This window comes from Mytilus californianus, unplaced genomic scaffold, assembly GCF_021869535.1.
Source record: "Mytilus californianus isolate M0D057914Y unplaced genomic scaffold, xbMytCali1.0.p SCAF_3, whole genome shotgun sequence".
Lineage (NCBI taxonomy): Eukaryota > Metazoa > Mollusca > Bivalvia > Mytilida > Mytilidae > Mytilus > Mytilus californianus.
The window spans coordinates 50751197-50769799 of record NW_026262679.1 but is presented as its reverse complement, the minus strand read 5'-3'; the positions used below and the strand labels follow the sequence as shown (position 1 = coordinate 50769799).

At 30.8% G+C, this 18603-nt stretch overlaps 2 protein-coding genes across 2 annotated transcripts in view; one reads left to right on the top strand and one right to left on the bottom strand.

Moving 5' to 3' along the window:
• Positions 1-4018: 4018 nt before the first annotated feature.
• The window catches only part of LOC127734810 (calcium and integrin-binding family member 2-like), a 48276-nt gene continuing 33691 nt past the window's right edge, over positions 4019-18603 (bottom strand). Inside the window, exon 7 of the mRNA XM_052244825.1 lies at positions 4019-4080. Coding sequence (XP_052100785.1) covers positions 4059-4080 — 22 coding nt within the window. The 3' untranslated portion in view covers positions 4019-4058. The remainder of the gene's footprint in view (positions 4081-18603) is intronic.
• LOC127734809 (cerebellin-1-like) lies at positions 15294-17384 on the top strand. The gene is made up of 3 exons (XM_052244823.1): positions 15294-15527; positions 16313-16369; positions 16969-17384. Exons 1-3 carry the CDS (start codon positions 15413-15415, stop codon positions 17364-17366), a joined length of 570 nt encoding a protein of 189 aa, XP_052100783.1. The 5' UTR covers positions 15294-15412; the 3' UTR covers positions 17367-17384.

Genomic DNA, 18603 nt, shown 5'->3' with positions numbered 1-18603 from the left:
CATTTTTTTAAATCAATGAATGCCGTAAAAACGTTTGGGTTGTTTCTCACAAGGCTGTTTAAGGTAAAAGTATGATCTTCACAAGACTATTTTTCCTGAAATCATTCTGTTAATCTACAAGAATATTTTTCTGTCTCGAGAAAACTTGTTAATCTCTTGTTGACAAATGCACTATAGAGTTGGTACCACATGATAATAGACTGACTCCCCTGTTATTCATCAGAATACATGAATTTGACGACGGATCCTTCAATATTGGACAAATTATGGACTTTCTCCAGGCGGACGGGATAAACTCGTGTCAAAAATCAGTTGAAAAAGCTGGTGTAATATGTCAATAACTACATCGTATGGTATTTCATCATATTCACTTGCAGATATTAATTTCGCTTGCATTACTATAGAATTTATTTCATTTCTTGCATCAATTATGGACAAGTCATTCGATGGCATTTTAGGTCTTAAATTTGAAAATAGAATGAATGGGATTTGGTTCATTTTAAATCGTGATCTTTTCATCTAATTATCTGTCGACACCACCTGTTCAAAATGCGTGACCGTAAACTCGGTAATTAATACTGAATGGTCGGGTAGTCTAGATTTCCCACCTAATAATCAAAGCAATGAATTATTGTTAACAATAGATTCCGCCGTTAGCACTTCAAAATATTTTTACATTTTTCGAACACGTCGTGAGGGACACAAATATATATAGTCAACCACAGATTTGCCTCTCGTTGAAATTGAAGTAAAATTATCACAACCCTGAAATCTTCCATTTAATACACATAATTTCGATTAATTGAGGAAGTTTATAAATTCGTGACCGTGCTGATTAATGCTTTTATCGATTGTATTTCTTATTGAAACACAAGTCTATATCGTTCAATGTATCTAGTAATGATCCAATTCTCGAATTAAAATCCGCTGTAACAATATTGCATCACATTCATCATTTAAATATATCTGTGCTAATAAGCGAGCAAAAAAACTCGGAGCATCACAGCCTCTAGATGAATTTTCAGGAGGACGGTAACATACAAACACTTAAAAGTTGGAATAATTCATTCTATTTTCAAATTTAAGACCTAAAATGCCATCGAATGATCTGTCAATAATTGATGCATTATAATGTTCAAGAATCCATTCTTTTAACTAAAATTCCTACTCCGCCTGATGGCTTTGGAGCATTTTTTTGCGTTTCAACTCTGTTATAGCCAAACCAAGAAAACCCAGGTACATTAATTACATCATCTTTAGCTAAATGCATCTCGCAAACACAATTAATATCATAATTAATCGAATTAAAGATGTCTTTTCTCAATTCACAATTATCACTCTTCCATCAACATATGTTTATTGTTCCCAAATTTTATTAATTCATTAGACCGGGCTGAACCCTAATCAGCATTCTCATTATGACCTTGCTGCTGATTGGGAACTCTCTGATTCCACGGTTTGATCCAACCGCTAGCATCAACATGTAACGAACCGCCTTCAGGTAGCTTGCGAAGAACTGCTGGGGCATTATTTCTTTTAAACATTCAATGCGTGATTTCTGCTTCTAATATAAACGTTTTTGTACTATTCAATATCCTTTAAATTACGTTTGATTCTAAGTACCCGAATTTTTTCACTAGAGTCCCGAAAGCTTATTCTAGTGATTACGGGACGGTTTTCTACTTTTGACAGAAAGCGGTTAACATTTGTAGTGTGCATATTTGAATATACATCTTCACCTAAGACTTGCATTAGATCGTTTACTTTCAGCAAAAAATCTTCCCCTTCAGGTTGCGGTATTCCACTAACCTTTACCGATAATTCTGGATTATTGTCTCGTGTATTTTTCCCATTATGTTATGTTTCCTAATATATATGTGTTCAATTAATTTTCTGTTTACAAATCTAGATAATTGGAAATTAATAGGGCTTTCAATAGCTTAGGGAAATTGACCTTATAAAAATATAAAAAGTTGTTTTGACTATACTTTTATGTGCCTTCAATGATATTGCTCCATATGAAATTCCACATCTGTCTGAACATTTGCTATGAGCATTCCTGATATGTTGTTGAAAGTTGCTGTCTTCGACTTGATGTACCAGAAAATTGTTAAAGCCTGAGAGCTGTGCTTAATTTTCTTAGCTCAACAATACAAAATGAGATGCTTATACAAAAGAGCAAGCTAAAATCTGACCTGCAAAAGACATGAGCAGTATTTCAGGGAATAGAATTAGACCAAAAGCTGAACTCTGAAAAGAGGTCAAAATCATATGAAAAAAAAAAACATATTAACACATAATTGTTAAAACTAATCAGAGAAATGAACACTGTTTTTCATGTTTACACAGGAACAGATTTAATCATGAAAAACTTAAGCTAATCAATGGAACATGAAATATCAAGTTCATGAAACACAGGTCAGAGAGGCATACACTTGGGAAGACATGTCATGAAAGATCAAGTTGATAAAACACAGATTAGACAGGCATGCATTAGGAAAACATGTAATTTGTAAAAATACTAAATCTTGTTGACCTATAATGTAAAATTGAGGAACAAACATATAAATAAAAGTAACTGAATCAACTTTTTATTGAAAACAAATTATAAAAGTTTGTAAAAAAAATAAAATAACATATTCAAATAAACATTAAAACTCAAATTAAACAAATAACAAGATCACATTTAAATCGAAATATTAAAATATAATAAAAAATACATTATAATGTGAGTATTAATCATGTTCAGTTTTCACATCACAACCAGTTATATACAATTGATTAGTTATCTGATGTTCTGTGCATTTTGGATGTATTAAAGAACAATTACAAGTCTTCAATAATGAACACCAATCAAACTGTCACAATATATTTCAATATTAATTGTATGTTGATACAATGTATATTCACTTATCTTTAATAATTGTTTGCATTGTGAATTATGTTATATTATTATTGCATTTCCAAAATTATGAATTTATTTGTAACTTATCCATATTAATAATGAGGTATGCATGAAATACTATAAAGCAAATTTTAAGTTTGATGAGCCATGTTAATCATAAATGTTCTCAAAAGTCTGAATTTTATATTATTAAGTCTTGTCCATTTTTCAGTAATTTTGCAGACACCTCCACTTACATCAGAATATTCTTACTCTTGTACTGTTAATTGAAATCTGTTCAGTCTATTTCTAGATGTTCAGTAGCTAGTATGTACCTCTGTATACAATAATTTTCATTGCAGATGGGACTGTACACTTCTTCATTGACTACAAGTAATGTCTTAACAGTAATAAACATTAAGGAAATATCTCAAAAAACTATAAAATTATACAAGACTTAACATATTAATTTTCCAACATTATTTATAAAATATCTTTACATGATTACTCAACAGAAGAATAACAATTAAATGTGATTAAAACAATTTAAAAATAATATTATTGATCATATTGTGTTAATCAATAAATTAATTCTTATTAAATTTATGATTTAACATCCACAGTATAGTTTCAGAAACATAGACACAAAACAAAAATTATAAAACAATATAGTGACTAGTATATTCCATTGTATGATATAAGATTAGACTATTTCTTCAGAGAGGAAAATGTTGCATATACATTATGTAATTCTTTCTAAAGAATAGCTTTCAGTTATATTTTTTTTAATTCTTACAAATCACAATCAGATACCAAATTTTTGAAAAAAACTTTTAAAATACATGTTATCACAAACTATATAAACATGGTACCTAGACATCAGTTTTATGTAAATCTTACATGTATAAGTTTTCACTTTCAAATCAATTTGCTTTCTTTGTTTCTAAGGAAACAAGTCAGCATCTATCACAACAAATCATCGACAAATACATTAGATAAAGTTTTTTCTAAGATGCTGCACAGGTATCGTTGGTTTCAAAATGTGCTTCATTAGTTAAATATCATAGTCAATGATAACTCAACATGCTTAAAAAACTAACACAAGATGTTCATTTGTGGAAACTTTTAATACAAAACTTGGTTGCTGTTAAGGTACCTTCAATTACTGTTCTGATCATATTCTTATATGAAATGTGCTGAAATGGTAAACAAAAATGCAAACATTAACACATCAGGCTGGACATCTAAATAACTTTTTAATTGAAAAAACAAACAAACAGAAACCAACTATAATAGTAGTAAAATTGAACCAGGAAAAGTAACCTTAAACAGGAAAGTATTTTTCCCCTTCCCCAACATTCTTTCTGTGCCAACAAAGCGACAGAGACCTGTATTCCAGTGGTAGCTGTTGGTGCCTGCATGCTATAATCGCTGTTCCTTCATTGTTTTTATAATACAATTTCTCTTTTGAATTGTTTCAGATTTTCGACATACTGCTTATTACACAGTACAGGTTCACAACATTTTTTTGAATTATTTTGTTTATTTTTGTCTCATTGGCAATCATACCAAATCTCCTTATTTTCATATTCTATAGAAATAAAGCCTGTTTTGTACAAAAATCTTCAGTACCAAATGGGTTTCATTAAGATCGAGTTCACTAATTTTACCTGTATTAGAGATATAAAAGTGATCTTATAAAAACAAGGAGTTATTTAAACCTGTAATCATTTTTAATTCTGGAATATAAAATGAAAACTGAACCAATTAATTAGGGGGGTGGGGTGCAGCCATGCATGCATGCCTAAGGGGGTTAGTTAGTTCATACTGAAACATCAGTGAAAGTAAATTGATCTACAGCTATGCATGCATGGCTAAGCTAAACCCTCCATAATTGGGTTAATTTTCATCATAAATTTCAGTTTTCCAGATTCAAATGATTCCTTTTTCAAATAAGATTTCACAAAATTAAACTGTTTTCTATAACAAGACATATAACTACTGTCATACGATTTTTAAAGATATCACATTTTTTGGGCTTCTCTTATATACTTACTTGAGAAAATCTGGAGATCTAGATATAACATGTTCAAATTCTATGTACGATAACATTCCATCGTCATCAAGATCCGTCTCTTATAATACCTGAAACATTCACAATATTCTAATTTAATAACATTTTGATCTTATTGCCAACAATTCAGATTCACGTCTTTCAATTTATTTTGTCTCTGAAGTTTTTGCAATAGCTATTCTAGGAATAAAAAATCCCTTTTTAAGAAGAGACATTTCTATATTTTGTTTACATGCCTTTCTATAGGTAAGTTTATTTACTGATATTTATATCTAAGAGAGAAAGGATATAGAGAAAATTCACTTTTTGGCTATTATGAAATTCATAGATCACTTATCATAAAGTTTCAATTAGAAATTTGTGTGAAAAGTGTTTCAAATTCCTCTTCCTCTATATTGCAATCATTGGATTTTTATAAGGTATCACCAGTGTTCTCCCCAGGATTTTTGATAGCGCTGTGGTAAGCGCGCGATATTAGATTGATTCATCTTTCGCGTTTGTGACGTAATGTTACATTTACTTACAACTGACATGTTGGTTATATTATATTAAATAAACAAAAAACCTGCATTATAAGAAATGGAAATAAGTTAAATTTTTAATACTAAACTTTAAAAATTAAAATGCATAGATAATTTAAATAATTTGATTTCATTACCATCCTTCTCCACCTTTTCTTACAAGAGTAAGTATGTACAATGTAGCACAGTAGGTATATCTTTTCTCTTACTTTTAGTTGTTTGACTTCAACTAGTCATGTATTTCATTTACAACTTCATGATTAACTGACACATATTTAAAGAGTTTCAAATGGCCAAATTGAACATTTTTCATTGACTTTTATTTACATTTTTCAAATTACAAATTCACAATTAAAATCAGTATAATATTAAATATCAAAGGAAGAAATGGGATTACCCTTTCTATAAGTACTTAAATGTTATTACAGACATTTTTAAGTAAAGGCTAACATATTCCAAGATACATCTGATAGAAACCTAACTTTTGTTTCAAGATTTTTTTTATTATTTAAGATGGGTCATTAATGAAAAATATAAACAAATTTAAAGGTTGTGCTTGATAACTTTATAAATATTTTAATTATTGCCACAAGAAATATTTTATCAGATTTGACAATACTAGTTTTAGTACTTTTCCCTCCTAAATTGTCTCCCTTCTACTACTTCCTGATCCTATTTACACTTTGACCAACCAAATGGCTGTTTCTATGTATCATTAAATGCCATTTCATATCAAAGCAATCCTCTGTTAATATTGATTTTAAAATAACATTGTTTGACTTCAACTAGTCATGTATTTCATTTACAACTTCATGATTAACTGACACATATTTAAAGAGTTTCAAATGGCCAAATTGAACATTTTTCATTGACTTTTATTTACATTTTTCAAATTACAAATTCACAATTAAAATCAGTATAATATTAAATATCAAAGGAAGAAATGGGATTACCCTTTCTATAAGTACTTAAATGTTATTACAGACATTTTTAAGTAAAGGCTAACATATTCCAAGATACATCTGATAGAAACCTAACTTTTGTTTCAAGATTTTTTTTATTATTTAAGATGGGTCATTAATGAAAAATATAAACAAATTTAAAGGTTGTGTTTGATAACTTTATAAATGTTTTAATTATTGCCACAAGAAATATTTTATCAGATTTGACAATACTAGTTTTAGTACTTTTCCCTCCTAAATTGTCTCCCTTCTACTACTTCCTGATCCTATTTACACTTTGACCAACCAAATGGCTGTTTCTATGTATCATTAAATGCCATTTCATATCAAAGCAATCCTCTGTTAATATTGATTTTAAAATAACATTTAATTAACATTTATTGATAATTGGATGGCATAACACAATTTTTTATATTAATTTACGCGATTTTTTTCGTATTGTTTTATCCTTTATTCGATTTTGAAAAACAACTAGACAGGGACAAGTAATCGTTGAATACGGGCTTATAATGAATCCCTGGACATAGTGGTTCGCTATATTCGATTATTTTACTTTGATTCTTTTTTATTATTTTCAATATCAAGCTATTCAAATGTCAGTTAATGGTTTCTCAGTCGAAAAAGAGTGAGAACAAGATGACATCATATGCTAATCGCCCTTCGATGGGACTTCGTCCAGAAACTCTATCATATGTCAAAACCTTAGATAATTGATTAATTAATGATCTTTCAACTCTTTATTACCCTTTCAGGGCACCTGAGATCACACCCAGTTGCTCGGTCTTTAGTTTTCTATATTGTGTTTTGTTTACTTTGGTTTGTCTGTTGGTCTTTTTCTTTTTTAGCCATGGCGTTGTCAGTTTATTTTCGACTATGAGTTTGAATGTCCCTCTGGTATCTTTCGCCTCTCTTTCTTGGTTTATGTCATCTCAGGGCAACGCCCATCATAGAGAATGTAGCCAAGAAATTCTCTCTCATTTTCAAAACCAAAGATAATTCATAAATATTTCACTTTTTTTTCTTTTCACCAATACTTACAAGAGAAAATCTTGAGCTCTAGATATATCCCTTACCATACCAGATCTCCTTAATTTTAGATCATTATCAATATTAGACGCCTACCAAACTTACTAAATAATTAACCATTAAAACTCATACATTACATATACATTTTGTACTATATGAAAAGACCTATAATATCCAAGAGATCAATAATATGTAGAATAAAATAGACTTCATAAAATATTTCATTTTGTTGACCACTCATAAGCAAACTAGCTAATAATACAGAAAATGATGATTATGTTGATAAACTGTTGACACAGAGATTTGTCTTGCATGTATGTAATTTTGATGATATTTGATAGTAAAATGCAAATGTTAAAATTAAAATGGCAATACTGTATAATGTTAAATATGCAAAATATATAAAACATGTCTAAAGGCCAGGGTCAAGTCATCTCCACGGAAATGAGTTATGCAAATGCTAATACAACTGCATACCAAATATCATAAACCTTTTTAAGTGGTTCTCCTTAAACTGACTAATCACAAACTGTAACATGTAAACTTTGCAAAAGTTCAAAAGTCAATGGACCATTGGAATATAATCTCCAAGGAAATAGTATATGCTAATGCTAATGCTAATACAACGCAAATCAAATATTAATGGCACTACCCATTAGTGGTTCTCCTTAAATTGACCTAATCACAAACTTTAACAAATTGTTGATAATGCTGAACCTGCCGGACACAGCATATCAAAGTCTTGCCTATGAATGAATGAAGATAACAATAAGTGGTTCCATTTAAAATATCTCTCCCTTATTTAATGCCTGGCTACTAAATCAGATTGATAACAGCTGCAATCACCCGGCTACACATGACTCATTCAAAGAGAATTACAACTAAACTGCCTCGAGAGTACTTTGTGTATATAAAGGCTTCATACTTTATTAACTATAAACTGTTTTTCGTCATCAGACAGTTCATATTTAGTGAGACAGGTCAGGGTCCTCTCTAAGTCATCTCTTCCTATGAAGTTATCACAGTCAAAATCTAAAACGAAATGAAAAATAAAAACATTAAGCAATTAATCTTTAACTTTAAACAATCAATGTAATTAGTTACCAGGTATATATCATAAGTCCACACAATAACTGAATACTATCAAGTATTTAACAGTATTTAAACAAATCTTGAATGGTATAATTTATTTTCCAAAGCCTGTCACATTAATATTCAGCTTCAATATTCAACTTTTCCATAAGCTTGCATTTATTTTCTCGTAATTAACCAGGAAATAATTACTATATGAGGGTCTGGATTGGGGTCCTTTATTTCTTTAGTTTCTACTTTACTTTAATTTTAAAGGATATTTCTATCTTTTCTTTATTTAATTGGCACATTATTCTCTTATTCATTTTATTTTAGAACCAATTATTTTCTACATATTCTTTATTATTTTTCCCTATTTTTGTCTATTCTATATTTTGTTGGCCCTTTATACTTCATTTTTTCCCGCTTATTCTCTATTCTGTTAACCCCATATAGACCCTCCAGTAAAGGCAGAAATATTTGACATGTTATTGTCATTGCGAAAATTGTGCAGGATAAGTTTTGCAAAAATAAAAACTTGCATTCTAAGATTTGATAGCATTATTTGTATGCCCCAATTCCTGAAATTGCAATAAATAATCTCACATTTTTGTAAGATTTTCAAAATTGAAATAATAAATGCATGCAAAAATTTCCGAATTTACTGTGTATTGATATTGATAAAAGTTGGCAATACTTCAGTTAAATAAAGCCTATGACTGCTGTTGACTTAAGGATGTTTGCTTCTCATGTTTTTGACTTTTTGTCAGATATTTGGAATCCTCTAGTTTTATCCATGTAGTGCCAATAAAAATTGTGCCCCCTAACCCCTACTTTTTGTTTCATAATTTTATTGCGTATAGTTTGAAAATCTTATAAAATCCTTGTTATTTTTTCATAGTTTTTGAAAGAAAAAAGGTGCCAATGTTAAATGTATGAAAATTCTAGAGATAATCATTTCCCGCCAAATGTTCAATTGATAATATCTCAAAAACAAGGGCACTGACCTGTCATTTTTTTCTACTTTTTAAGTTTCTTTTTTTATATACTATCAACTTCTAACAGTCGTTTAAAAAGCTTGTTAGTTTGGAACAGATGAGCAAATATCCTTAAACCTTAACTAACGCTGCTCAGCAGGAAGTACATGTACATGTTAATACAAATCTAAGTCAGACCTTTAATATAATGTAACATTGTTCACTATCATTTTGTTTGTACTCCTATTAAATTATTTTTGTTGTTTATTATACCGTTACTTACATTAGGAGTTGTGAGTTTTTATTGTATGATGTTCTATGTAACTGTTCTTAGCTCACTGATTTAGATAAAAAGAGGGAGGTTTTATCACAATAAACAAGCTTAACTGGCAAAATGTTAATTGGGTGTTAATGGCAGATGTTAAATTTATTCCCCAATTTTCCAGACCTTGAATACGATACATTTTGAGCTAGACTTATTGTATAGACACCTCTCTAAATGTTGAACTCTAAATGTCTTTTTTTTTGTGTGTTTTGTGGTTGCTGTCTCAGACAAATAGCCCACACCTCCTTTTTTCATTTAAAAATCAAAATTTGCTATTATCAATGCATTTGCAAAGAAAAATACTGATTTTCTTATTTTCTTGATGTATTTAAGTAAGGAAGATGTGTGCTTTAGTCATTCCCGATGATTTACTTTCGCATATATTTCTACACACGAAAATAAATCGCTCTCAAAACTAGCTGGTTTACAGTATTCTTTTTTGTTACAAAGTGTAATAGCTGTCGTACTGACTGATACTTATTTCATATTAATTATTTCCCTAATTTGTGCCTTACCATAAACTTTAAAGGCATATGTAGTTTTAATATCTCTTGGAGCCGCTTCAGAAAACACTGAAAACATGTCCAGGAAATCGTCAAATGACATGTCACCAGATCCATCTTCTGAAAACACTTTACAAATTCTTTCTTTAAATGGATTCTCCTGTAAAAAAGAAATTCTTATTGAAATTAAATGTTTTATTCTAAAAACAGTTAAATAACAGTGTACATTCAAATAGACTATGAACTCACAACTCCTAAAATATAAGTAGCGGTATAATAAACAACAATAATAATTTGATAGTACAAACAAAATAATAATGAACAATGTTATATCATATTAAAGATCACTTAGATTTGTGTTAATATGTACATGTACTTCCTGCTGAGCACTGTTAGTTAAGGTTTAAGTATACAGCAGTCAGTAACTGCGAGTACTCTCAGATCTGTACTTAGTGTCTTTTTTGTTTTTAGGGATGAGGGACGGATATATACCCTTCCACATCCTATCTGTGTTTTGGTTTGATGTTTTTCTTTGTATCGATCAGATGAGTTAAGCCTTTTTCAACTGATTTTTATAGTTTGTCCTTATGTTGTGCTGTTACACCCTTGTCCCAGGTTAGGGGAGGGTTGAGCACTTACAAACATGTTTAACCCCGCTACATCCTTTATGTGCCTGTCCCAAGTCAGGAGCCTGTAGTTCAGTGGTTGTCGTTGAATTTGAGTCATTCTGTAAGCTTCACGAACTAGACATTTTAAATGAAAAGAAAGTTGATGCTTTTCATCTTCATTTGGAGGGACCTGCCCTCACTTGTATTAACGGATCTTTCATGGACCACTGTAAAGAGACTATTTACTGACAAATATGTTCAGATTGGTTGGCAGCATCCTTCGGTAGTTGTAGAGAGTGAAACTTTTCACAATATGCAGTTGGGTCCCACACAGGAAATCGAAGATTTTTCTTGTCAAGTTCAAGAAAAGGGACAAATATTAGCTAAACCTGAACATGAAATTATGTTTCGTTTCATCAATGGTCTACTTGAGAAACTAGCGTTTTATGTTAGGACTAGTCATCCTAAAACTCAATCAGAAGCTTTATCATTTGCCAAAGCAGGCGGTGACTATAAATATAGAATTCACGAACAATGCGCCGCTGTCGGAAAAGGTCCCTCATTCCGAAATGCTCCACATTCCGATGAAATATCAGAAATGAAATCACAAATTTACGAGTTAACCAGTATGATGAAGAGACTGACCCTTGATAAGACATTTCAACAGAGTGACCAACGACAGTAATCAGGTTGTTTTAATTGTAGTTGTACCGGACACGCTAAAAGTTATTGCAATTGGAATGGAAGTGTAACGATATCGGCTGACATTTCTTGTCAGCTATGTAATCAGTCAGGACATGGTGCAGGTCAATGCCTAAAATTCAAAGCAAAAACTGATAACTATTATAGGAATCGTGTTGTTTGTCAGATATGTTCTAAACCCAACCATACAGCATCTGAATGTTATCACAATCAATTCGCTCAACAGGGAAACTCGAATTTCCTGGGGGACACCAGGCACGGCCCCTCAGGAAGGTAAACGGTGCCGAATATCGAGAGTCTGCTCCTTTTCGTCATTCAGGGATTGTAAATACTTTGACAAATACTGATGATGTACCTAGCTTTAGTGAGAACGGTTGCCTATAATTGCATACATCCACTTCATTTTAAATTGAGTGGATAATTGTCTCATTGGCAATCATACCACATCTCCTTACTTTCATATGGAACAATTTTGGGGCTCGTATCATCAAACAAAGTCAGTGATATGATAAACTTATCTGCTAATGTCGAATTAAGAAGTGTTCATTGGATGGTTGACAGCCCTTAAATTCCATTGCATGCTGTTCTTATCTTTCTCTTATAAATGCTCTCTTAGTATTCATCTTATTGGCTGGTTATCTCATAAATCGATAACCGATTTAAGATCGTCTAAGTGTTCTCTTAGGACATCAATAGTCTTTTATATCCAAGTCGAAATTCTTGAGTAGTCAGGGGCATTCGTATCGTCCTCTTTGTCTAAAAACGGCACGTCGTATCTTCTTGTCTCAATGTTCATTATAACGAGAAGGAAACAGAATATCTGTAAGGATTGTCTTTGTGGTGTGTTTTAATATCGGATTACAGTTTACCATATGTTTCAACCTTCGTGTAGGAGGTCAAGTTATAGAGCACTAGTCTGGGTTTGCGTTCACACAGTGACATTATACTATTTTTCAAAAGAACTAAAAGGGAAAACATGCTCAGTATGCTCAGTATGCTAGGGTTTCACATCAATTACATATTTGACATGTTTGAAGCATTCATATGAGCACCGGCAGTGCCCTCTGCTCGACTTTTTTGTTTTCATACATATACGAGACGGAGTGTCTGCAAGATATAAGAATGAAAAAGAAGATTAAAGAAGTTAGTTCGTTAAATTTCATATGTAGATTAAATGATTATCGAAATGTTCTCTCAATCAACAATCAAAACTTTTGGAAATTACAGCTTTCCAGCCTCCTTTTTAGATCTATACTTCGAGTTTTAGAATTTTGTCATTTCAGTAAATTTAGGATGACAAACTAAGTTATTTCAACTTTAAATTATTATTTCCCTAACCAAAGCAACGAAATATCATCTACTTAATGTCCCGTTGGTATCTTCCTCACCTTTTTCAAAAGAAAAAGTTCGGCTGAATAGATGTCTGTTGTTTATTTTTGTCGTTAGTGGCCGTCTAATTGGCGTATACCCGCATATTTCATTAGTTATAAATAGATATAAACAAAACAGAATAATGACAATAAAAAACAGGGTTGTTCTTTTTTCCGGATGATAAATGGAGAATTGCTTCTTGAAATTGATTGAAATTTTAATGGAATGTTTTGGACAACTAAACAAGTCTTGTTAACAAGAATCAAAACATATCGTATATCATTCTTAACAGAATATATATAAAAGCATTTATAAATAGAAAGTATTATATAAACTAATTGAACTCGTCAAATCAATATTTTGTAATTGAAAACAATTAATACAAATACAAAAGACTTATTGGCTAGCTGTGTTTTAAATGTATTACGACAGTTTTAATCATAACCCAGTAATACCATCTTAATGAAAAGAAAATGAAAGTATAAAAACAATCGTTTATACGAATACCTTACTATGACAGCCACGGTAATGAGCGGAGACTAGTTTGAAAGAAAATTTACAACGTCTCTAATCTTCACACATACAATTTCGTAGAAAAAAAACATCTTCGTTTTTCTTTTGGGTAGCACCGCTAGTGTATAAAAGAGCAAATTCAAGTTACGAATCTGTTAGTGGCATAGGACTAGAATGAAGGTGAGGGATCAATTTTTTGTCATTGACAAACAAACAAAAAACAAAAAAAAAAAGCCTTCTTTAGTCTAATAGTCTAATATTTAGTCAGTGTCCTCTATTATTTTCATTTTTTTTTGCCAATAATTTTCTTTTGTCAAAAAGTAGGTGAAACCTAGTCCCCCAACCTGTTTCCTACGTTTTCAACAGTGTCACACATATTCCGGTACTACTATCATTTCTTTAGATATTTTTTGGTTTTTTTCCATTCATTTCAGTGAGGGTGTGTGTGTGTGTTTTGTTTGTTTGTTTGTTTGTTTATTTTTTCTTTAGGAGAGGGTCTTGTGATACACAATACTTAGCTAAACTAATAATAATCTAAATGGTTTACAGAAAAGCGGAAAATGGACCAAATATAAAGAAAATCTAGATGGACAAAAACTAAAGAAAAAAATAAAATCGAGTGTTAAAATAAAAATAATAAAATTCAGGTCGCGGTCTATCAGTGGGAAAATGCAGGCAACAGCGGACGTCCCGGCAACCAAGGGGCGAGAAAAGTGGACAAAACAGAATAGAGAAAAATGGCTTAATAATTCTAAAATACAGATGTGAAGATCCTAATCAAGACCCTCATCTACGTTTTTTTTAAAACATGAAACAAACTATTTTTTTCTCATTTCCGTTTTAAAACAAATTATTACTAGTTTTCTAGAAATATTGATTTAAACAATTCTTTTTAAAAAATGCCGCTCCCTAATTAAAATAAAAAAAATGGTTCTTTATTGCGGAAAATCTTTTTATTTCTCCTGATACCATGATTTATATTACATGTATTACAAAGGACAAGATTCCCTTCGTCGTGTGTTGACGATGTCATACACATTTTCATTTTCTGTGATATGAGATATTATTTTAATATTCCCAAAATTACTTGATGATTGAGATTTTAAATATCATAAATCAATACTGATTATCAGATATGTCATAATTTTTTCAGCTACTTATCAATTGCGTTGGAGCCATTTTAAGGGAGACACTGATTCATTTTATTCAACCACTTCTAAGCGACCAAGCTAGAGTTGTCTCCATTGATGGTTTGGAATCGATACACATGTTTCTTTAAAGATTTTTCGACGTAATACTATCATTTAAAGTATTACATATGAGACGTTTCTGACAAGATAGAATATTATTCTTTCATAGGAAATTAATTTTAGGATCGAAAGAATGAACAGTTTGCCCAAACTTCAGTTTTTAGTTAGGACATTACGTAGGAAAATCATTAATCTTGTAAACATTTCTTTTAAGCATTGAAACAAAATTTTCTGCATAGTTAACGTAAAAATAATTACCGTATGTATTTCTTTCAAGGAGACTACTTGGTGTCATGATAAGATAAGTCGAAATTTACGAAACAACCATTTAATCGTATATTACAAATATTCGTAATATAGAAAAACTATATTACAGATATTTGTAATATTGATTATTACGTCTTTTTGTAATATAAGCCTTATAATACACAAAGCTGTAATGTTACTATTTGTCGTAATATTACAAGTTTGAGTAATATTACAAATAACAATAATCGCCTGGACTGCATAAGAACTACGCATGTTACAAAATATCGTCGTATCAAATGATCTTATCACGCAACCAATCACGGATATGTAGCTTTGCATTTGGACATGATCTTTCAATCTAGTGTTGTCACCTTTTATGATTAAGCATCCTTTAGTTTCAGATCAGCCAAAGAAAATGAATATACAGTTAAGCTTACTAATATTGATTGTATTGTATGCATCATCTGCTGACAGCTCTTGCCCAGGAATAAGTAAGTGTTTGCCTAAATTTATTGTAAATGTAATGATTTTTGTTGTTGTTTTTACGAAAACATTTCATTTAATGTAATAATTGTCGTCTCTATAATTTATTTGTTTACACGAATAATTGTTTTATCAGTGTGAGTAGAAAGCGTAAACACGTAATTTTCTCACTGCAATGTATATATAGTCGATCGAAATTACTTGTGATTACAAATGGTGGAACAGTCATAATTAACAATTACTATTTGTTGATTGAAAAACTGCATTAATAAGGCAACTGAAAGACTTGATGTACTGTTCACAAGTCTCTTAATATTGTTCTTGTGGCATGGTTTGTGTGAAAATCGTATAAAAGAAGTATTGTCAGCGCTAATTTAAAATCTGCAGCAAAATAAAATGTTGGTCGCCATAACATTTAAATAATTTCAACAAAGATTTATTTATCTATTTACTTCTTGTTATAAATATTGTCAGTTATTGTCATTATAAATCGCTTATTATAATTTGGACAAATTTTAATAGGTATTTTTTTTCTATTTTTCAATGATATCAGAAAATATAGAACTTTTCAAAATTTACATTTTATCTAATGCAATGTAAATAATGTCATTTAAATTAAAAATATTTTTTTGTATGACCTTCGATCACCTTAAGGACAATTTATATTTTGCATAGGCAATGTTAAAACTCTTAAGCATACTAAGTGCATGAAGTAATAAATTTCATTTATATCATGTATTTACTAATCGCGTCGTATGATTTCATTTAACCATGCCGTACTCATATATTGCAGACAATGGAGAATTCGAAGATTTGATGAATGTCATGAAGAAGATTACGTGTCAATCAGGTATGTATTCAATGTCAATTTTGTACAAGGAAAACATATTCATTTACCATATATACACTAAATCGAAGGTTATACATGAACCAATATTTTCCGCCCGTGCTGTACCAATAATACTTCAAATGTATATTTTCTTAGGTTTATTTGTAAATTGTAAATACAAGAGAAAAAACAGACAATCAATAATTATTTTACATTTCATAATAACATTTTTTTTTCTTAAAAAAGAATTTACTTCATAATTTAATCTAAAATATAAAGGAAAAGACAACCAAGTTAAAGAAATATGTCGGGAAGCTCATTATTGTTCTTTGAATTGATTATTTGTTTAGAATTCATATCAAAATGTAAAAGTCTTTAGCTATGGATAAGTTTATATCTCCATGCATGCAATGGTACGACCTAATAAGAATCAATTATTATTTCAATATGTGCACTATATATTTTCCTGCAGTGCCTAAAATTTGATGTAACTGTATGAAACATACACTTATTTTAGTAAATACATTAGTGGTCACATCCCTAATTAAACACAACTATTATCACATAAAATAAGCTAAAACTGCAACTCTTAAAATTATTATGAAATGATTCTTTTATAGGAGGAACCTTTGAAAAACCGGCGTTTCTTGCAACATTAACCCCAAGAGAAGTGACCTTAACATCTGGCAGCGTAGTAAAATTTGATTCTATTTTAACAAACATCGGGAGTGGATACAACGCAAATTCCGGAGTGTTTACGGCTCCACGTAAAGGGACATACCAATTCGCAGTGAGTTTCGTTGCTGGTCATAGAGACAAAGAATGGCTCGAATTGACCCTGGCGAAAAATAACAATCGACTTGTAAGGGGCCATGCTGCATCTGACCCATTTACAGCAGGATCTCTACAAGCCATCCTCGAATTGGAGAAAGGGGATCGAATCGCTATCATCCAACCTCGTCCTTCAGGGCATATATTAGGTGAAAATTATTCGATGTTTTCTGGTCATTTAATATAAGTAAAATGCATCAAATAAAAATTTAATTTTCTTATTTCTTTTTATTATAAAGCAGCAAGCTTGATCAAAATAAGCATGACAAGGAAACTTGAATAAAGTATGATACAAAAAAATATGATATTATATGATATTTACATAATTTTCCACTGATAATTTATTAAGAATTCGTACACACAAATATGTTTTCTCTCAAATTTCTTTGTGGCTATCTTTCTTTGTCCAGTGGTTGGTTGTATGAATTTTTATCCTTGCACGTTTCTCATAGCCAAACTGTGATCTATAAACTTTAAATGTTCCGTCTGCCAAAAATTACATTTCCCTTTATACCATCAAACACGATTGATTTATTGCTGGTAGTTTAACGTCCCGTGGCAAATATTTTACGAATCATCACCTACGACGGTGGGAGAATCTATACTACTAAAGGAAGAGACCGATTTCATTGAGCCGCAACTCCTCTGAAACCATTCAAAGTCGGAAATATTTGTGACCGTTATCGATCCGTGTCTTATACGCTTTCGCTAATGCTAAGTCTACTTTTATTTTATTTTTCATCCGATTTAGATGGGATTTTTTCCATGTGTTACTCATTTTGATCCCTTTCGGTAATGTCAACGGATTTTACGTAGCTCATACGGTTATTGAGTTAAAAGGACAAAAAACTACTGATAATCACACTTTGCCACAATTTTCTTAGGGTATTTAATATTTTTATTTTCCAACCGAGATGAATGGGGTCTTTTGCATTATGTTTCTCATTTTCATCTCTTTAAAGAAATAGATCTAAATGCATTAACCGTGTCCAAATCCTTACTGTGTCCACCTTATTACTGTGTCCACACTCTTTGTTTCAACACTTGAACAATTGTATCGCGATTTCGCGTGCATCTTCTAGTATAGGTTAAGTCTTTAGAATCATTTTCGCAATCCATGCTTTACCATTGAACTTATAACCTAGGAGAATATGTTTCAATAAAAAATCATGATAAAAATATAATAAATAAAAAGGAGATAAAGTATGATTGCAAACGAGACAACTATCCTCCAGAGTTAAAACTAAGTGGATTTAAAAAAGGATAGATCACCATTCGTCCATCAAAAATGAGAAAACCCATTACCATATAGTAGGCTATATTAAAAGGGCCCGAAATGAAAATGTGAAACATTTCAAACAAGAAACGTACGGCCTAATATATTCATGTTATTATAAAACAATGTACGAAAAAAAAGTATGACA

Bases quoted from the DNA above. Each gene is read 5' to 3' on its own strand.
- LOC127734809 (XM_052244823.1), top strand. From the start codon at position 15,413: ATGATTAAGCATCCTTTAGTTTCAGATCAGCCAAAGAAAATGAATATA. The intron at 15,528-16,312 runs GTAAGTGTTTGC...CATATATTGCAG, and splicing joins CAGCTCTTGCCCAGGAATAA to ACAATGGAGAATTCGAAGAT. The intron at 16,370-16,968 runs GTATGTATTCAA...ATTCTTTTATAG, and splicing joins GAAGATTACGTGTCAATCAG to GAGGAACCTTTGAAAAACCG.